This window comes from Cololabis saira, chromosome 4, assembly GCF_033807715.1.
Source record: "Cololabis saira isolate AMF1-May2022 chromosome 4, fColSai1.1, whole genome shotgun sequence".
NCBI classification, from domain to species: domain Eukaryota; kingdom Metazoa; phylum Chordata; class Actinopteri; order Beloniformes; family Belonidae; genus Cololabis; species Cololabis saira.
The window spans coordinates 46,988,243-47,004,174 of NC_084590.1; the positions used below are offsets into that span (position 1 = coordinate 46,988,243).

The 15,932-nt window shown below is 46.5% G+C and overlaps 1 protein-coding gene, 5 non-coding genes and 2 pseudogenes across 6 annotated transcripts in view; 1 reads left to right on the plus strand and 7 right to left on the minus strand.

The window, feature by feature from the left end:
- The window catches only part of LOC133442581 (uncharacterized), a 27,025-nt gene extending 13,582 nt beyond the window's left edge, over positions 1 to 13,443 (minus strand). Inside the window, 14 exon segments of the mRNA XM_061720589.1 lie at positions 487 to 589; positions 690 to 732; positions 2,160 to 2,201; positions 2,203 to 2,330; positions 2,333 to 2,647; positions 2,650 to 2,869; positions 3,161 to 3,778; positions 10,738 to 11,735; positions 11,859 to 11,905; positions 11,907 to 11,947; positions 11,979 to 12,033; positions 12,035 to 12,218; positions 13,067 to 13,124; positions 13,126 to 13,443. Of these exon segments, the coding sequence (XP_061576573.1) occupies positions 487 to 589; positions 690 to 732; positions 2,160 to 2,201; positions 2,203 to 2,330; positions 2,333 to 2,647; positions 2,650 to 2,869; positions 3,161 to 3,778; positions 10,738 to 11,735; positions 11,859 to 11,905; positions 11,907 to 11,947; positions 11,979 to 12,033; positions 12,035 to 12,218; positions 13,067 to 13,124; positions 13,126 to 13,443 (3,170 nt within the window).
- LOC133442712 (U5 spliceosomal RNA) lies at positions 1,160 to 1,275 on the minus strand. Its single transcript, XR_009782638.1, has one exon. It is a non-coding gene; the product is annotated as a U5 spliceosomal RNA (small nuclear RNA).
- Positions 1,604 to 1,782, minus strand: LOC133442679 (U2 spliceosomal RNA; annotated as a pseudogene).
- LOC133442705 (U5 spliceosomal RNA) lies at positions 4,915 to 5,030 on the minus strand. The gene has a single exon (XR_009782631.1). It is a non-coding gene; the product is annotated as a U5 spliceosomal RNA (small nuclear RNA).
- Positions 5,372 to 5,562, minus strand: LOC133442663 (U2 spliceosomal RNA). The gene has a single exon (XR_009782605.1). It is a non-coding gene; the product is annotated as a U2 spliceosomal RNA (small nuclear RNA).
- LOC133442706 (U5 spliceosomal RNA) lies at positions 5,857 to 5,972 on the minus strand. The gene has a single exon (XR_009782632.1). It is a non-coding gene; the product is annotated as a U5 spliceosomal RNA (small nuclear RNA).
- LOC133442683 (U2 spliceosomal RNA) lies at positions 8,237 to 8,359 on the plus strand (annotated as a pseudogene).
- Positions 13,444 to 15,464: 2,021 nt separating the features above from the next.
- On the minus strand, positions 15,465 to 15,580 carry LOC133442707 (U5 spliceosomal RNA). The gene has a single exon (XR_009782633.1). It is a non-coding gene; the product is annotated as a U5 spliceosomal RNA (small nuclear RNA).
- Positions 15,581 to 15,932: the final 352 nt, after the last annotated feature.

A 15,932-nucleotide genomic window follows, 5' to 3' on the forward strand; every position in this document is an offset into this window, starting at 1 on the left:
TGCCCATGCTCGCCACACTTGCGGCAAAGCTTGGGCTGACCCTGGTAATAAATATAGCCCCTGTTGTTCCCCAGAACTATCACTGATGGCAGATGTTTCAGGCCTTGAAAGCCCTGGGGGTCTTGCCATTGTTGGATGGGGACCCTCCAGGCACAGTTCCAAATGCCATCCTCATCTCTCACTTTGATAGCCTGGCTTTTAACAGTGCAATATCTCCCCAGCCATAAACAAATGTCATCTGCATTGACAGTTTCATTGAACATTCTGACAATAACCGTTTTCAAGGTATTGTCAGTCAGTTTCTCAACTTCAAATGCATCAAACTGGGGTTTCACATTTTCAAAGCGTGTCCAAAACTCTTTTAGTAGCATGGCAGTACGGAAACTAAGGTCAAAGCCTTTGTTAAAGGGTAGGGTCAAAATGCAATTTAACTGCTCCGGGGTAAAACCCAAGGCTTTCTGGACAAGTCTCCTGGAGAAGTCTAACCTCGACATCTCCAGGAGCTTTCCATCCACAACCTTAAGGTTGAATCGGACACTGTGGTGCCTCCGCATGCCGGCATGGCTAGCCGACATGGTGGAGGCACCACCTGTGAAAAGGCTCAAACGAACTAAAACCTTTAAAAAGAATAAAAGCCCTAAAACAATAGACAATAAAATATACAATAAGTGAATGGAACAAACACTTACCTTTCACCACGACAGTGATTTCCTGGCTGTGAAGATCTAGCAACTATAATCAGTTGAAGCACTTCACATAAGGAACAAAGAAATAGTCTCCCCAATGATAGTAGAAACCAATGCCACAACAGGCAAGGATTCCCACTAACGACAGGAGGCGATCGCAGTCTTAGCCAAAAGGCCGAGAAGCGATAACTCCAAAGTGTTGCTTGACCGCAGCGCCTTCCTGGCACGGCGTGCACTTGTGTCGGTTGCCTTTGTCCCAAACGCCTAGATGGCCGGCTCCCTTTGCAGCTCCGCCCTCTGACACGCACCTGTAGCAGGCTCACCTGAGGAAATGGTTGAAGTGGAAATGAAATAACAAAAAGGAAAGGAAAGAACAAGACACAGACAGCAACATCAGCTTGCCCTGAGATTTCAGTGGGCAAACTCAGACTGACCTCTTGGTCACAGCTTTTTCTTTTGCACAGTTTCAAAAAAGCTCGGCCGTTAGACTGAGCCCCCAAAAATATGGTCAACTCATTGACGTTACTCTCCACGGAAGTCTTTAGTAAAAGGCGAAAGACTTGTGCGTTATGAAGAGAAACACGAGCAAGTACGGAAAAGTGCACGGGAGCGGCAGCCTAGGCACGTGAGCCGCGTCACTGTACTCCTGGTGAGCTCTACGGATCCCCGGGGCCACGCCTCTTCGGCCTGACATCGTCCTATTATCGAAGGCCTGGCCGGCCTCAGGCGCAGGACAGGGATTTGCTCCTCCCCCTTCGGTGGCACCACCAGGGCCGTATTACACGTTTGTGACGTCGCCTCTTCTTTTTCTTCAAGCTGAAGCTGCAAGGAACAACACCGCCTGAGGCAAGGCTCGGTGCTCCTCAGCTGCTGAGCCACTGCGTTACTTTATTATTTTTTTACAAGAGAAAGAAAGCGAAGCGTGCACCATTCCCGGCGGCACTGCAGTACCGGGGCGATGCTTGGAGTGAACGGAACTAGCTCCTTTTTCAACTCCCGCTGCCAAAAATCGGCTTAATATGTTGTCCTCATATAGAGGACATATCAAATATTAAACTGATAAGAACAGATTTTTCTTTCGAAAAGATTTATTGATACTGGATCATTGGATCATCACAACATAAGCTTCCAATATTAACATTACAATTTTACAACTTACATATCACTATTACATGCAACAATTTAATAAATAAGTGACCTTAAAACCTGTTTTTTTAAACAATTGTAAATGGTAAAAAGGATAAAATCAACATTTCCTTGTGTAAAAGGCTTATGTTCCAGTGTAAGTGATTGCGTTCAATGTCCATGTTCAGTAAAAAGGAGTGCATTAAATAAAATTTGTCCAATTCCCTCGTTGTACAGAAGCGGGGTGAGTCCCTACCAAGGATGACTCATTCCGCCGCCCCAAACAGTAGCTCTCTCGGTTCCTGTCACAGTGCTCAGAGGGGATCCCCCCCTGCTGCTCCTTCCCACCAGCCTCGCCCGGAGAGCCAGGCCGTTGCTGCTTTGACCTTTCTGTGTGTTGCTCCGGCTCCTTCGTCCGAATGGGCACAGAGGCGATGCTTCTTTGTGGCTGTATCCTAGGCCTACCGCCTGCAGCACCGGCCAGTTGGACCGTTGCTGCGGCCATCTGGAGTACAGCCACGGGGGTATCTGCTTGTGCTTTCTTACCAGCAAGTTCCTGGAGGTCCACATAGCGTCTTTGCTGGCGGTCAGGGCGAGCCACTGTTTGGCAAAGTATTTTCCTTTCAGGTTAACCCTCTGGCTCACCCCATACAGCACTAGCTGTGCTGTTAGGACCTCCCTTGCTGGTAAGTACGGGAATTACAAGGAGCCGGCCATTGCCCACTGGTCTACGGCAGCGTTGCACTCCCAGAACAGGTGCCTCACCGACTCAGGTGCGCTACAACCTTGTCGGGGGCAGATGGAGATCGCCGACATTCCTCGGGAGTGCATGACGACCTGACCGGGAGGATCTCATGAGCCATCATCGATGACAGGTCCCGGAGTCTGTTTGGGAGGGCGGAACGGTCCACATTGCGCCAAACTGTGGAGGACTCACCAAATGTGAGCCGCCGCACTGGACACACTGGTTTCCGCTCCTGCACAAACGAGGTCAGACAGCGGTGGTTAGATAAAATATGCAACACTCTGGGCTCTAACTCTCGATTTCCATTTCTAAACTTGATTGTTAAAATGAGAGTCATGAGTATGGTTTTTTTAAAAAAAAAAAAAGCAACAGGTATGAAGTTTTAAAAGACTAAAACTGTCATTTAACACATTATAAAAAAACGTAAGAGGAATCGTTATCCAATTTCATGTGAATTGAGCTCCTCCTTCACTTCTATGGGTGAGAAGTGCAGGGGTCGAGCTCGATTCCCCACTCGGACTCTGGGCGTTGGCCTCTGCTGTAAGGTACAGTTAAGTTTTGTGTCCCTAGGGGTTGATTGCAGAGCTAATGTTAAAAAGGAGACCTCATTTGGGGAATTGGGGGGGAAAACTCTGGGCTCCTCCACAGAAGAATTGTCTGAGGATATCCCAGCTTTTCCCCTCTTCTCTGAAACAATTGGCGAATCAGAGGACAATTCTGATGCAGGCCTCTTGGTTTGCTGGGCCCCGGGGAGGGAGGCATCATCGCTATCATCCTGTGGTTGAACTTCTCCACATTCTGAACTAGCTCCGCCCTCTGCCTGCATCACATCATCTTCCTCGGAACTCTCCATTGGTGTGAGTGTTGCAGGCCCCTCCCCTGCTCCCGCCTCACCTGATCCCTCTCCTCCAATCACAGGATTTGGCGGGAGATTTGAATTTTCCTGCCCAGCTTCTTCAATTAGCTCAATTACCGGTTCCTCTCGTCCGTTTTGTTTGTCCTTTTCTGCGTCCTTTCCCTTCGCAGCTTTCAGTTTGTTGGCAAAAGATTTTGGGCAATCTCTGAAGAGGTGGTTTGTCTCCCCACAAAGATTGCACTTTCTGCCATTGGTGCACTCCTCAAAGGTGTGCCCAATTTCTCTGCATTTCCCACATACTACCTGCTTACACGCTTCTGCAAGATGCCCATGCTCGCCACACTTGCGGCAAAGCTTGGGCTGACCCTGATAGTGAATATAGCCCCTGTTGTTACCCAGAACTATCACTGATGGCAGATGTTTCAGGCCTTGAAAGCCCTGGGGGTCTTGCCATTGTTGGATGGGGACCCTCCAGGCACAGTTCCAAATGCCATCTTCATCTCTCACTTTGATAGCCTGGCTTTTAACAGTGCAATATCTCCCCAACCATAAACAAATGTCATCTGCATTGACAGTTTCATTGAACATTCTGACAATAACCGTTTTCAAGGTATTGTCAGTCAGTTTCTCAACTTCAAATGCATCAAACTGGGGTTTCACATTTTCAAAGCGTGTCCAAAACTCTTTTAGTAGCATGGCAGTACGGAAACTAAGGTCAAAGCCTTTGTTAAAGGGTAGGGTCAAAATGCAATTTAACTGTTCCGGGCTAAAACCCAAGGCTTTCTGGACAAGTCTCCTGGAGAAGTCTAACCTCGACATCTCCAGGAGCCTTCCATCCACAACCTTAAGGTTGAATCGGACACTGTGGTGCCTCCGCATGCCGGCATGGCTAGCCGACATGGTGGAGGCACCACCTGTGAAAAGGCTCAAAAGAACTAAAACCTTTAAAAAGCAATAAAAGCCCTAAAACCGTAATACTAAAACAAATAGACAATAAAATATACAATAAGTGAAGGAACAACACTTACCTTACATCACGACAATGATTTCCTGGCTGTGAAGATCTAGCAACTATACTCAGTTGAAGCACTTCACATAAGGAAAAAAAAAGAGAATAGTCTCCCCAAAGAAAGAAGGAACCAATGCCACAACAGGCAAGGATTCCCACTAACAGCAGGAGGCGATCGCAGTCTTAGCCAAAAGGCCGAGAAGCGATAACTCCAAAGTGTTGCTTGACCGCAGCGCCTTCCTGGCACGGCGTGCACTTGTGTCGGTTGCCTTTGTCCCAAACGCCTAGATGGCCGGCTCCCTTTGCAGCTCCGCCCTCTGACACGCACCTGTAGCAGGCTCACCTGAGGAAATGGTTGAAGTGGAAATGAAATAACAAAAAGGAAAGGAAAGAACAAGACACAGACAGCAACATCAGCTTGCCCTGAGATTTCAGTGGGCAAACTCAGACTGACCTCTTGGTCACAGTTTTTTCTTTTGCACAGTCTCAAAAAAGCTCGGCCGTTAGACCGAGCCCCCAAAAATATGGTCAACTCATTGACGTTACTCTCCACGGAAGTCTTTAGTAAAAGGCGAAAGACTTGTGCGTTATGAAGAGAAACACGAGCAAGCACGGAAAAGAGCACGGGAGCGGCAGCCTAGGCACGTGAGCCGCGTCACTGTACTCCTGGTGAGCTCTACGGATCCCCGGGGCCACGCCTCTTCGGCCTGACATCGTCCTATTATCGAAGGCCTGGCCGGCCTCAGGCGCAGGACAGAGATTTGCTCCTCCCTCTTCACGACGGTCAGTCGGTGGAACCACCGGGGCCGTATTGCACTTTTGTGACGTTGCCTCTTCTTTTTCTTCAAGCTGAAGCTGCAAGGAACAACACCGCCTGAGGCAAGGCTCGGTGCTCCTCTGCTGCTGAGCCACTGCGTTATTTTATTATTTTTTTACAAGAGAAGGAAAGCGAAGCGTGCACCATTCCCGGCGGCACTGCAGTACCGGGGCGATGCTTGGAGTGAACGGAGCTAGCCCCTTTTTCAACTCCCGCTGCCAAAAATCGGCTTAATACGTTGTCCTCATATAGAGGACATATCAGATATTAAACTGATAAGAACAGATACTACACTTGATCTTAGCCAAAAGGCCGAGAAGCGATAACTCCAAAGTGTTGCTTGACCGCAGCACCTTCCTGGCACGGCGTGCACTTGTGTCGGTTGCCTTTGTCCCAAACGCCTAGATGGCCGGCTCCCTTTGCAGCTCCGCCCTCTGACACGCACCTGTAGCAGGCTCACCTGAGGACATGGTTGAAGTGGAAATGAAATAACAAAAAGGAAAGGAAAGAACTGAAGAACAAGACACAGACAGCAACATCAGCTTGCCCTGAGATTTCAGTGGGCAAAGTCAGACTGACCTCTTGGTCACAGCTTTTTCTTTTGCACAGTCTCAAAAAAGCTCGGCCGTTAGACCGAGCCCCCAAAAATATGGTCAACTCATTGACGTTACTCTCCACGGAAGTCTTTAGTAAAAGGCGAAAGACTTGTGCGTTATGAAGAGAAACACGAGCAAGTACGGAAAAGAGCAGGGGCCTTATGTACTAAGAGTGCGGCGCACAAAAAACTTGCATTCGCCACTTTCAATGCTCCCGGTCGGATGTACAAAGAATGACGTGAACGTAGAAAGTTGCGGTCCTTCACTCACACATCAAGGCTGGTTTGCGCACTTTTCTGAGGTTCTGTCCATTGGCGACACTCACTGGTGATGCAGTGAAGTGCAGAATATGAGGAAACGTAACGTCAACAATAAGTTCACGACCACATGAAGGACATGACAGTCCCGACATCACCAGATAAATTACACAAGAGTGGAACTGCAACAATCTCACAATCAACCACATGATCTGAACAAACAACTAAAGGCAGGAGCTCAACGATGGAACCAGCAAATCCTGATGGAACTTTGGCTCCGTTAGAGGAACCTGCTGATGGCAGGATCAGGAGCGAGTCCTCAGGCACCAAACCGATCTGCTGGTCCAGGACTAAGACTGGACCATCAGCTGGTTTAGGTACCAAGAGGATCCTTCTGGATCTCTGCCCTGAACTGGACCAGCTCCTCCGGTTCAGACCAACATGATCTTTCAGCTGGAGCTGCTACAGGTCGGACATCTCTGTCACCATGACGACCGTATGGGACGAATACATCGAGATAAAAGCCAGATCCTAAACATCCCATAACTGTGTCTGGAGAGAAATACATTAAAATTAATTTTGCAGCAAAAACCAGTTCTGTAAACAAAAAAAGGTGTCACGGAAAGGTTGGTTGCGAACTGATGTGATTCAGCAATGATGAAAGAAGTTTTTATTGAATGTTCAGGCAACTTTCAGAGTCTGATATGGGGTCGGCTGCAGGTTCTGCAGGATCCAGAAAGTGTTTCTCCGGTGATGGACCCGTGTTGTGTCAAAAAATGATTGCCTGCCAGAATCTGATTTCTTCTGATTTCTGGCCGCGGGAGCGCGCACAGCAGCCCATTGAACGATAGCGCTAAAACGTCAGATTTTCAGATTATGAAACTCAAGAATGAGATCAAGTCATATTTAGGCAGAAACAACTTTTCATTAACTGTATTTGGCCTTCAATCAATATTTGGCAGGTAAAAAGACCCATTTTTAGGGGAGAAATCAGATTCTGGGAGGCAATCACGTTTTGGCACGACACAGGATCTAGACCGGTCTCTCCTCCTGCGGATGCAGCACTCGAGTTACAGCAACTTTGCTCCTTATTTCCCACGTTTGCACCTCGATAATCCCGTCGGCACAATTTGTCTTTATTTCTGCAGCGGAGGAATCAGATCGTGATGCTTCATGTTTTAAATATAAATTCATGTTGTTCACATTGTTATACTTATCAGAGAGGTGATCGCGGACATCCACAATGTGTAAGACTAAATAAACATGTACATTGGTCTTAATCCGTTAGTAGCCTATATAATATGCATGACAATATAGCAGAACGAGGAGCCGTTTTTCATCCACCAAAAATTCTGGTGTCGGTTCTTAAATTACAAACAAGAAAAGCAGAGTGTAATGATGCACTAACGCTGCCCATAAACATTCACAAACCCGTACGATCATAATAAAACCAAAACTCTTCACGGAACGCAACGCAAAGCAAAGAACACCATGTACGTGTCAAAGTGAATCCCAGAAGGGCCGGTGTCCTGCATGTTTTAGATGTTTCCCTGCTTTAACACACCTGATTCAAATTAATCATCGTCACCAACTTGTCATCAAAGTCTGGATATTTCTGTTGATGACACAGTCACTTGCATCATGGTGCAATGAAGCAGGGAAACATTTAAAACCTGCAGGGACACCGGCCCTCGAGGACTGGAGTCCGACACCAGCTGAAATCGGAAGAAATGCCCCAAAATGAATTATTTATTCCAGCTAAGAGCCGATTTTTTTTTTTAATTTGTTTTACCTGTTTTTGCACATTTCTTGTTAGGATGAGCGGTTTTTAATGGATAATTATCTTCGGAGTGTTGTGCTCCCGCATGTGCGCTCAAATCCACGCTGATTGGGATGTACAGAGAAACCTGCGTGGATTTGGGCGAACGCACAGCTTTGTACATCTGGATTTTTGCGTTCTTGTTAATTCCATGCACGGATTCACGTTGAAATCCACGCACTCTTAGTACATAAGGCCCCAGGTGAGCCTGCTACAGGTGCGTGTCAGAGGGTGGAGCCAGCCATCTAGGCGTTTGGGACAAAGGCAACCGACACAAGTGCACGCCGTGCCAGGAAGGTGCTGCGGTCAAGCAACACTTTGGAGTTATCGCTTCTCGGCCTTTTGGCTAAGATCAAGTGTAGTATTGTTTCTTTTCAGTTAACAGATGCTATGTACTTACTGTTGTCGTGCGGTGTATGGGACGCAATAAGTACCTGCCTCTAAGCCCAGGTAGCTAAGAGCAGACGACTGCAACGTCCTGATCCCAAGTTGGTGATGGCGGCATCGGCCACTATCCAGTCAGCTGAGCTGAAGAATGCTCTGCGATTCCAAGTAAAAAGCAAAGACATCGTGCTGAGCAGTTACCTTTTGAAGAAATGTTCTGTTCGATGCTTTGAAGCTAAAACCAGAAGATATCTTCTGTCTGCAGCAAAACTCCAGAGACGGATACTATGACGTGACTTTTAACACAAGTACACGAATGGAGGAAGCATGTGAGTTAGCTCCACAACAAGGTAGCCCAACGTTGATGGCCTTCCATGTTTCATCATTGTCTAGAAACAACTTTCGGATTGTGACAGTCCATATGTTCAACCCTTGGGTGAGCGAAGACACAATACGGTATTTCCTTGGTAGGCATGTTACAGTCCTACCTGGCGTAAGAGAGATCAAATTCCCTTGGGAATTTGGACTGGAAAGAGACAGTTCCGGGTCCAGTTAAAAGAAGACATTAACGGATACGACAGCTTTGCCCACCCCCCAGCTGCCTTCACCATCGGCGGAAACCGGGGTTTCCTTATGTATGCAGGACAGCCGAAATTCTGTCGGAGATGCAATACCGCAGGTCATGCTGCAGAGACCTGTACAAACTCCAGATGTCGGAACTGTGGGGAGTTGGGTCACTACACAAAAGACTGCCAGAAAGAAAAGTGCTGTCATTTGTGTGACTCACCTGGAAACCTAGCTAAAGACTGCCCTAAACCTTCATACGCTGGGGCCACAAAAGGCAACATGGAGGCAGATCCCAAGCTGAGAAACATCGAGCTGGTGATACAGGAGATTCAAAACGAGCGGGCGGAAAAAGAGGAACTACAAGCAGTGGAGGGACGTGAGGACCGGATAAACATGGAGGGAACTGTGGCAGCTGAGAAAGATGGAAGAGGTAAAGGTGAGCAGCAACCGGAAAATCGTGGAAAAAAGAAAAAGTCCAAGAAGAGGAAAGTCACCACCAATACTGTGTCTCCAGGCCCAACATCGGTACCGCTGCCACCTGACTCCAGCCCCAGCTCCCAGCAACAAGAGAGCGATTTTGCTGACGAGGAGTCAGCCGAAAACGATTCCCAGCCTTCCAGTGCCAGCACGGTTTTTCACTCCGGTGGTGTACTGGCTGTTTCCCTCATCCAGGACGTCCCAGAGGGCAACAGCAAGGACAGACCCTACCCTGCCCCTCTTGCCCAACTTTTTTCCCCTCTCTCCCCCTTTCGCTCCCATACCCTCTCAGAGACTGACATCAGCCACCGGGCTTTGGTGGTACGCGGACACCAGAGGAGGGTTTTTGGCAGATTCCAAAGAATGGGAACGTGGGCCGACAGAGTCTCAGGTGACCACAGCCGATGATAGATGTAAGTGTTTTGATCACGCGAGTTGTTTTATTATCCCGAGCCTTTTCCTTTCATAAAGTAAGAGAGCCCTATATGAAACAGATAGCTGCAAATGGGACATTATTACTACAAATGCCAGGGAGCTTCAGAATAAGAGCAGCAGTTTTTGCTTACTTCGCTTCGGTGCGCTTCACTGTCTGCTTTTTACAAGAAGTTCACCTAAAAGATACAAATGATGTCTCAAGGTTTTCAAAAGAGTGGCTGAAAGGAGATTCAAGATGGAGTGTCGGGGGCCTCTACACCTCTGGGGTGGATATCTTATGCGGGAATAGAAACCTCACAATTACAAGCAGTTTTTCTCTGTTGCATGGCAGGGTTTTGGCGGTGGACATAGACTGGAATGAGATAAAATATGGACTCATAAATACGTATGCTAATACAGAACCAAAAGCTAGATAAGACTTGTACAAAGAAATGGACCTAATATTCATGACAGAGTGATAATTTGGGCAGGTGACATGAATGTTGATCTTGACAAAGGGAAAGATTGTTCAGAAGTCCAAAACTTACTTAAGGATTATAGTCTAAATGATGCCTACAGAAAGGTGAACTACGGGTACTTTCAGATCTGTGGGTAAGACTTTTAGTCTTCTCAGATAAGAGCCCATCCAGAAACGTATCATCGCTGTCGTCTTGGGGTTTCCGGATGGACCAGCAGCAGACGCAACATGCATTGTTGCATATATGCTTCCCAAAAACAGATAGAGCCAGGCACTCCTTTTCCTCCTTTCTCTTTGGGTTTCATAATTATATCTCTCCTCAGTCTCTCCCACTTGGAGCCCCACAGAAAATAAAAGATGGCTCGTTCCAGATCTAAAAGTACTCTCCTGGGTGGGATAAAAACAGAGCTGACAAGTAAAAACAAAGATATAATCACTGCCTTGATGATTAAAACCTTTCCCTCAATGGTCAGTCCTCTAAGTCCCCAGTATCCTAGTCTGTCTCACTTTCCCTACTACGTCCGGCCAATCGATTATCTTCCTCCCCGGGATGGCACAGGCTTGATCCGGGTGAATCACATCTTCTAAAAACAAAGACAGACGTGAGGCTAAAAGTTTACTAAAAAGTTTACAGTCAAGATTTAAAAGTGTGATAGGTCTCCAAATCTTCAAGTCAGTTTTATCCTTATTTTTGTGAAGAAGAGTCACTATCCCTACTCTAAAACTGTCAGGAAGTCGGTCAAGTTGCTCAAATTCCATAAAAACAGCAAGTAAATCAGGTGCTAAAATGTCCCAAAAAGTCGAGTAAAATTCTAGAGGAAGTCCATCCTGTCCTGGGGACTTCCCTCTCTTAAAACTCGCCAGACATTTATTTAACTCTAAGAAACTAAAGTCTTCAGTTAAAAGCAGATTCTCCTTTACCCTGTTTTGAATGGAATTTAAAACTTCCGTCATGGTGTCTATGTGGATAATTTTTTCTTGGTAGAGGTGTGTGTAAAAGTTTTCAACGACTTCTTTTATTTCTTCTGTGTTTCCACTTGTGCATCCATTTTCCCTCTTTAGTTTTAAAATAGTCCCCCCCTTATTTATAATTTTCCTAAAAAAGTACCTTGTGCACTTTTCCCCTTCCTCAATTTCCCGTTCCTTACTCCTTAAAATGATGCCCTTACTTTCAATTTCTGCTAAAACGGACATCTCTGCTTTTATTTGTTTAATCTCCTCAGTAAAAATGCCATGTTGGTTCAGTTTAAAATAACGCTGTAATCGTTTCTGCAGTCCCATCATGCGTCTATTTTCCTTGTTCTTTTTTTCCTTTCCTGCCTGTCTAAAAAAAGTCTGGGTCCGTCCCTTCACCATTTCCCACCAGTGTGCACGTGTATCGTAAAAGTCTTGAAGGGTCTGCCACTCGCGGTACTGCTCCCTATACTGACTAACCAAATCTTCTTGTTCTAAAAGGGAGCAGTTGAGCTTCCACAGACCTCTTCCTGAGGTTACGCAAATTGAAAACATGGTTGCGATCAACCATGACTCAAAAAAGGCTCACTGGCACTGCTGTGTGCCATATTCACCAAGACAGACTTGACAAACTGGACAGACAAGATATTGCCCAGCAATCAGGATCAGGAAGTGTGGTAGGGTGCAGGATAGCATCAAGTGATCAGAAAAGAAAACTGGTCAATCTAGCATCGGTCGGTGGGCAATCCCGTGTAAATATATATATATATATATATATATATATATATATATATATCAATGCGAGAGGCTCTGGTGCCATCATTACTGAACCAAGTGAAGCCCTCCTCTGGGATGCATGGTTTTAAAACAGTCCTGAAATTTAAAATCCTTGCATATGCCCTGTAATAAAACCGATGTTTTATCCACTTTAAAATCTTCCACTGCGCCTTTTCTGTCTCTCCTACTTAAAATGCAATTAAAATCTCCTCCCACCACTAAAGGTGTTCTACCCAACATGTGGGACTGCAAGTCCTCTAAAACAGTGTTTCCCAACCCTGGTCCTCGAGGCACCCCTACCCTGCATGTTTTATGGCCCTTTCGCACTAGTCCCGCCTCAGCTCGGTTCTACCCACCACGGCCCTGTCTTGCGCTTTTGCACTAGGGGCTGAGACGGGTAGAGCCGCTCCAAGCCGATACTTTTTCTGTAACCATTCTGGCGAGGTTCTATCCGGGCTGAGCCGGGACTATTTCTGACGTCACCACCCTCCGCGCCACTGATTGGGGGGGGGGGGGGCCGTCACCACCCTCTACGCCTCTGATTGGTCGGGGGGCCGGCAGACGTTTGAATCAGGAAGCGGGAGTCAGCGCGAAGGCGACTGGCGGCTCGCAGCGATTTTATTATAAAGCGCAAATGTCTGTTTGGTGATCCAACTCTGAGGTGCAGATGTTCATAAACCTGGGGGCTGACGAGAGAATTAAAAAAGGGATCTAGACGGGCTGTTTTTTTCTCAGCCGCTCGCGGCTCCAGCTAATTTCTCATGTGCGCCAACACGAACAAAGGTGTTGCGCAATCAGTACGTCACAGCCGCTTCACCCCAACCCCCTCACTTCTCACCTGGCTGTGGAAAAACAAACGGGGACAAAACGGGTGGAGCTGCGACGAGCTGCGCCGCGCCGGGCGAAGGCGGTGCTAGTGCGAAAGGGCCATTAGATGTTTCCCTGCTTCAGCACACCGTGATAAAAGTACGTGTGTCATCAACAGAGTTGTGCAGACCTTGGTGACAAGCTAATTAGGACCATTAATTAGAATCAGGTATGTTGGTGCAGGGAAACATCTAAAACATGCAGGATAGGGGTGCCTCGAGGACCAGGGTTGGGAAACACTGCTCTAAAATGTCATACCGGTCATTTCTTTCGATAAAACCATAAATATTTAAGGGGTTTAAAATCTTGTCCCATAAAAGTCAGTTGTGCTAAAATTGCCCGACCGTCTCTCACCACAGTGCTGCCCTTCACCAGAACATTAGGGTTTTTAATTAAAATGGCCACTCCATCATTCTTATTCTGATTGGATCCACTCCATATTGATGTTTGTGGCCACATCTCCTCCCACTGCTTGTATTGCTTTAAAAACGGTAGGCCACATTCCTGTAATAAAAACACATCCGACTGAAAAGCATTAAAAAAGGACAAGACATTCTGGGCTCTAACTCTCGACTTCACACTTCTAACATTAATAGTTGAGAAGGTGAGTGTCATGAGTATGGTTAAAAGGAGAAAAAACAGATATGAAAGTTTAAAAAGGCTAATAGGGTGATTTAAAACATTAAATAAGATAAAATGAGGAATCGTTATCCAATGTCATGTGAATTGAGCTCCGCTTTCACTTCTATGGGTGAGAAGTGAAGGGGTCGAGCTCGATTCCCCGCTCGGACTCTGGGCGTTGGCCTCCGCTGTAAGGTACAGTTAAGTTTTGTGTCCCTAGGGGTTGATTGCAGAGCTAATGTTAAAAAAGAGACCTCATTTGGGGAATTGGGGGGGGAAAACTCTGGGTTCCTCCACAATAGAATTGTCTGAGGATATCCCAGCTTTTCCCCTCTTCTCTGAAACAATTGGCGAATTAGAGGACAATTCTGATGCAGGCCTCTTGGCCTGCTGGGCCCTGGGGAGGGAGGCATCATCACTATCATCCTGTCGTTGGACTTCTCCACATTCTGAACTAGCTCCGCCCTCTGCCTGCATCACCTCATCTTCCTCTGAACTCTCCATTGGTGTGGGTGTTGCAGGCCCCTCCCCTGCTCCCACCTCACCTGATCCCTCTCCTCCAATCACAGGATTTGGCGGGAGATTTGAATTTTCCTGCCCAGCTTCTTCAATTAGCTCTCTTACCGGTTCCTCTCGTTCATTTTGTTTGTCCTTTTCTGTGTCCTTTCCCTTCGCAGCCTTCAGTTTGTTGGCAAAAGATTTTGGGCAATCTCTGAAGAGGTGGTTTGTCTTCCCACAAAGATTGCACTTTCTGCCATTGGTGCACTCCTCGAAGGTGTGCCCAATTTCTCTGCATTTCCCACATACTACCTGCTTACACGCTTCTGCAAGATGCCCATGCTCGCCACACTTGCGGCAAAGCTTGGGCTGACCCTGGTAATAAATATAGCCCCTGTTGTTACCCAGAACTATCACTGATGGCAGATGTTTCAGGCCTTGAAAGCCCTGGGGGTCTTGCCATTGTTGGATGGGGACCCTCCAGGCACAGTTCCAAATGCCATCCTCATCTCTCACTTTAATAGCCTGGCCTTTAACAGTGCAATATCTCCCCAGCCATAAACAAATGTCATCTGCATTGACAGTTTCATTGAACATTCGGATAATAACCGTTTTCAGGGTATTGTCAGTCAGTTTCTCAACTTCAAATGCATCAAACTGGGGTTTCACATTTTCAAAGCGTGTCCAAAATTCTTTTAGTAGCACGGCAGTACGAAAACTTATGAAAACTAAGCCTTTGTTAAAGGGTAGGGTCAAAATGCAATTTAACTGTTCAGGGCTAAAACCTAAGGCTTTCTGGACAAGTCCCCTGGAGAAGTCTAACCTCGACATCTCCAGGAGCTTTCCATCCATAACCTTAAAGTTGAATCGGACACTGTGGCGCCTCCGCATGCCGGCATGGCTAGCTGACATGGTGGAGGCACCACCTGTGAAAAGGCGCAAAAGAACAAAAACCTTAAAAAAAAAATAAAAGCCCTAAAACCGTAATACTAAAACAAAGAGACAATAAAATATACAATAAGTGAAGGAACAAACACTTACCTTACACCACGACAATGGTTTCTTGGCTGTGAAGATCTAACAACTACACTCAGTTGAAGCACTTCACATAAGGAACAAAGGAATAGTCTCCCCAATGATAGTAGAAACCAATGCCACAAGAGGCAGATTCCCACTAACAGCAGGAGGCGATCGCAGTCTTAGCCAAAAGGCCGAGAAGCGATAACTCCAAAGTGTTGCTTGACCGCAGCACGTTCCTGGCACGGCGTGCACTTGTGTCGGTTGCCTTTGTCCCAAACGCCTAGATGGCCGGCTCCCTTTGCAGCTCCGCCCTCTGACACACACCTGTAGCAGGCTCACCTGAGGAAATGGTTGAAGTGGAAATGAAATAACAAAAAGGAAAGGAAAGAACTGAAGAACAAGACACAGACAGCAACATCAGCTTGACCTGAGATTTCAGTGGGCAAACTCAGACTGACCTCTTGGTCACAGCTTTTTCTTTTGCACAGTCTCAAAAAAGCTCGGCCGTTAGACCGAGCCCCCAAAAATATGGTCAACTCATTGACGTTACTCTCCACGGAAGTCTTTAGTAAAAGGCGAAAGACTTGTGCGTTATGAAGAGAAACACGAGCAAGTACGGAAAAGAGCACGGGAGCGGCAGCCTAGGCACGTGAGCCGCGTCACTGTACTCCTGGTGAGCTCTACGGATCCCCGGGGCCACGCCTCTTCGGCCTGACATTTGTTTATTTGTTTATTTAGAATGGATCCCCATTAGTCTTCGCCATGGGAAGACTATTCTTCCTGGGGTCCACACATAGACATACAAAAGATAATATAAAATATGATAATATAATAATAATAATATAATAATAACATGACAATAAAGATGACAATAATCCAACTCAAAAAGGGTGAAAAATCTACAATTCCTGAAATAATAAATTGAACCAAAAATAAAATAAATAAAAATAATAATAAATAAAACC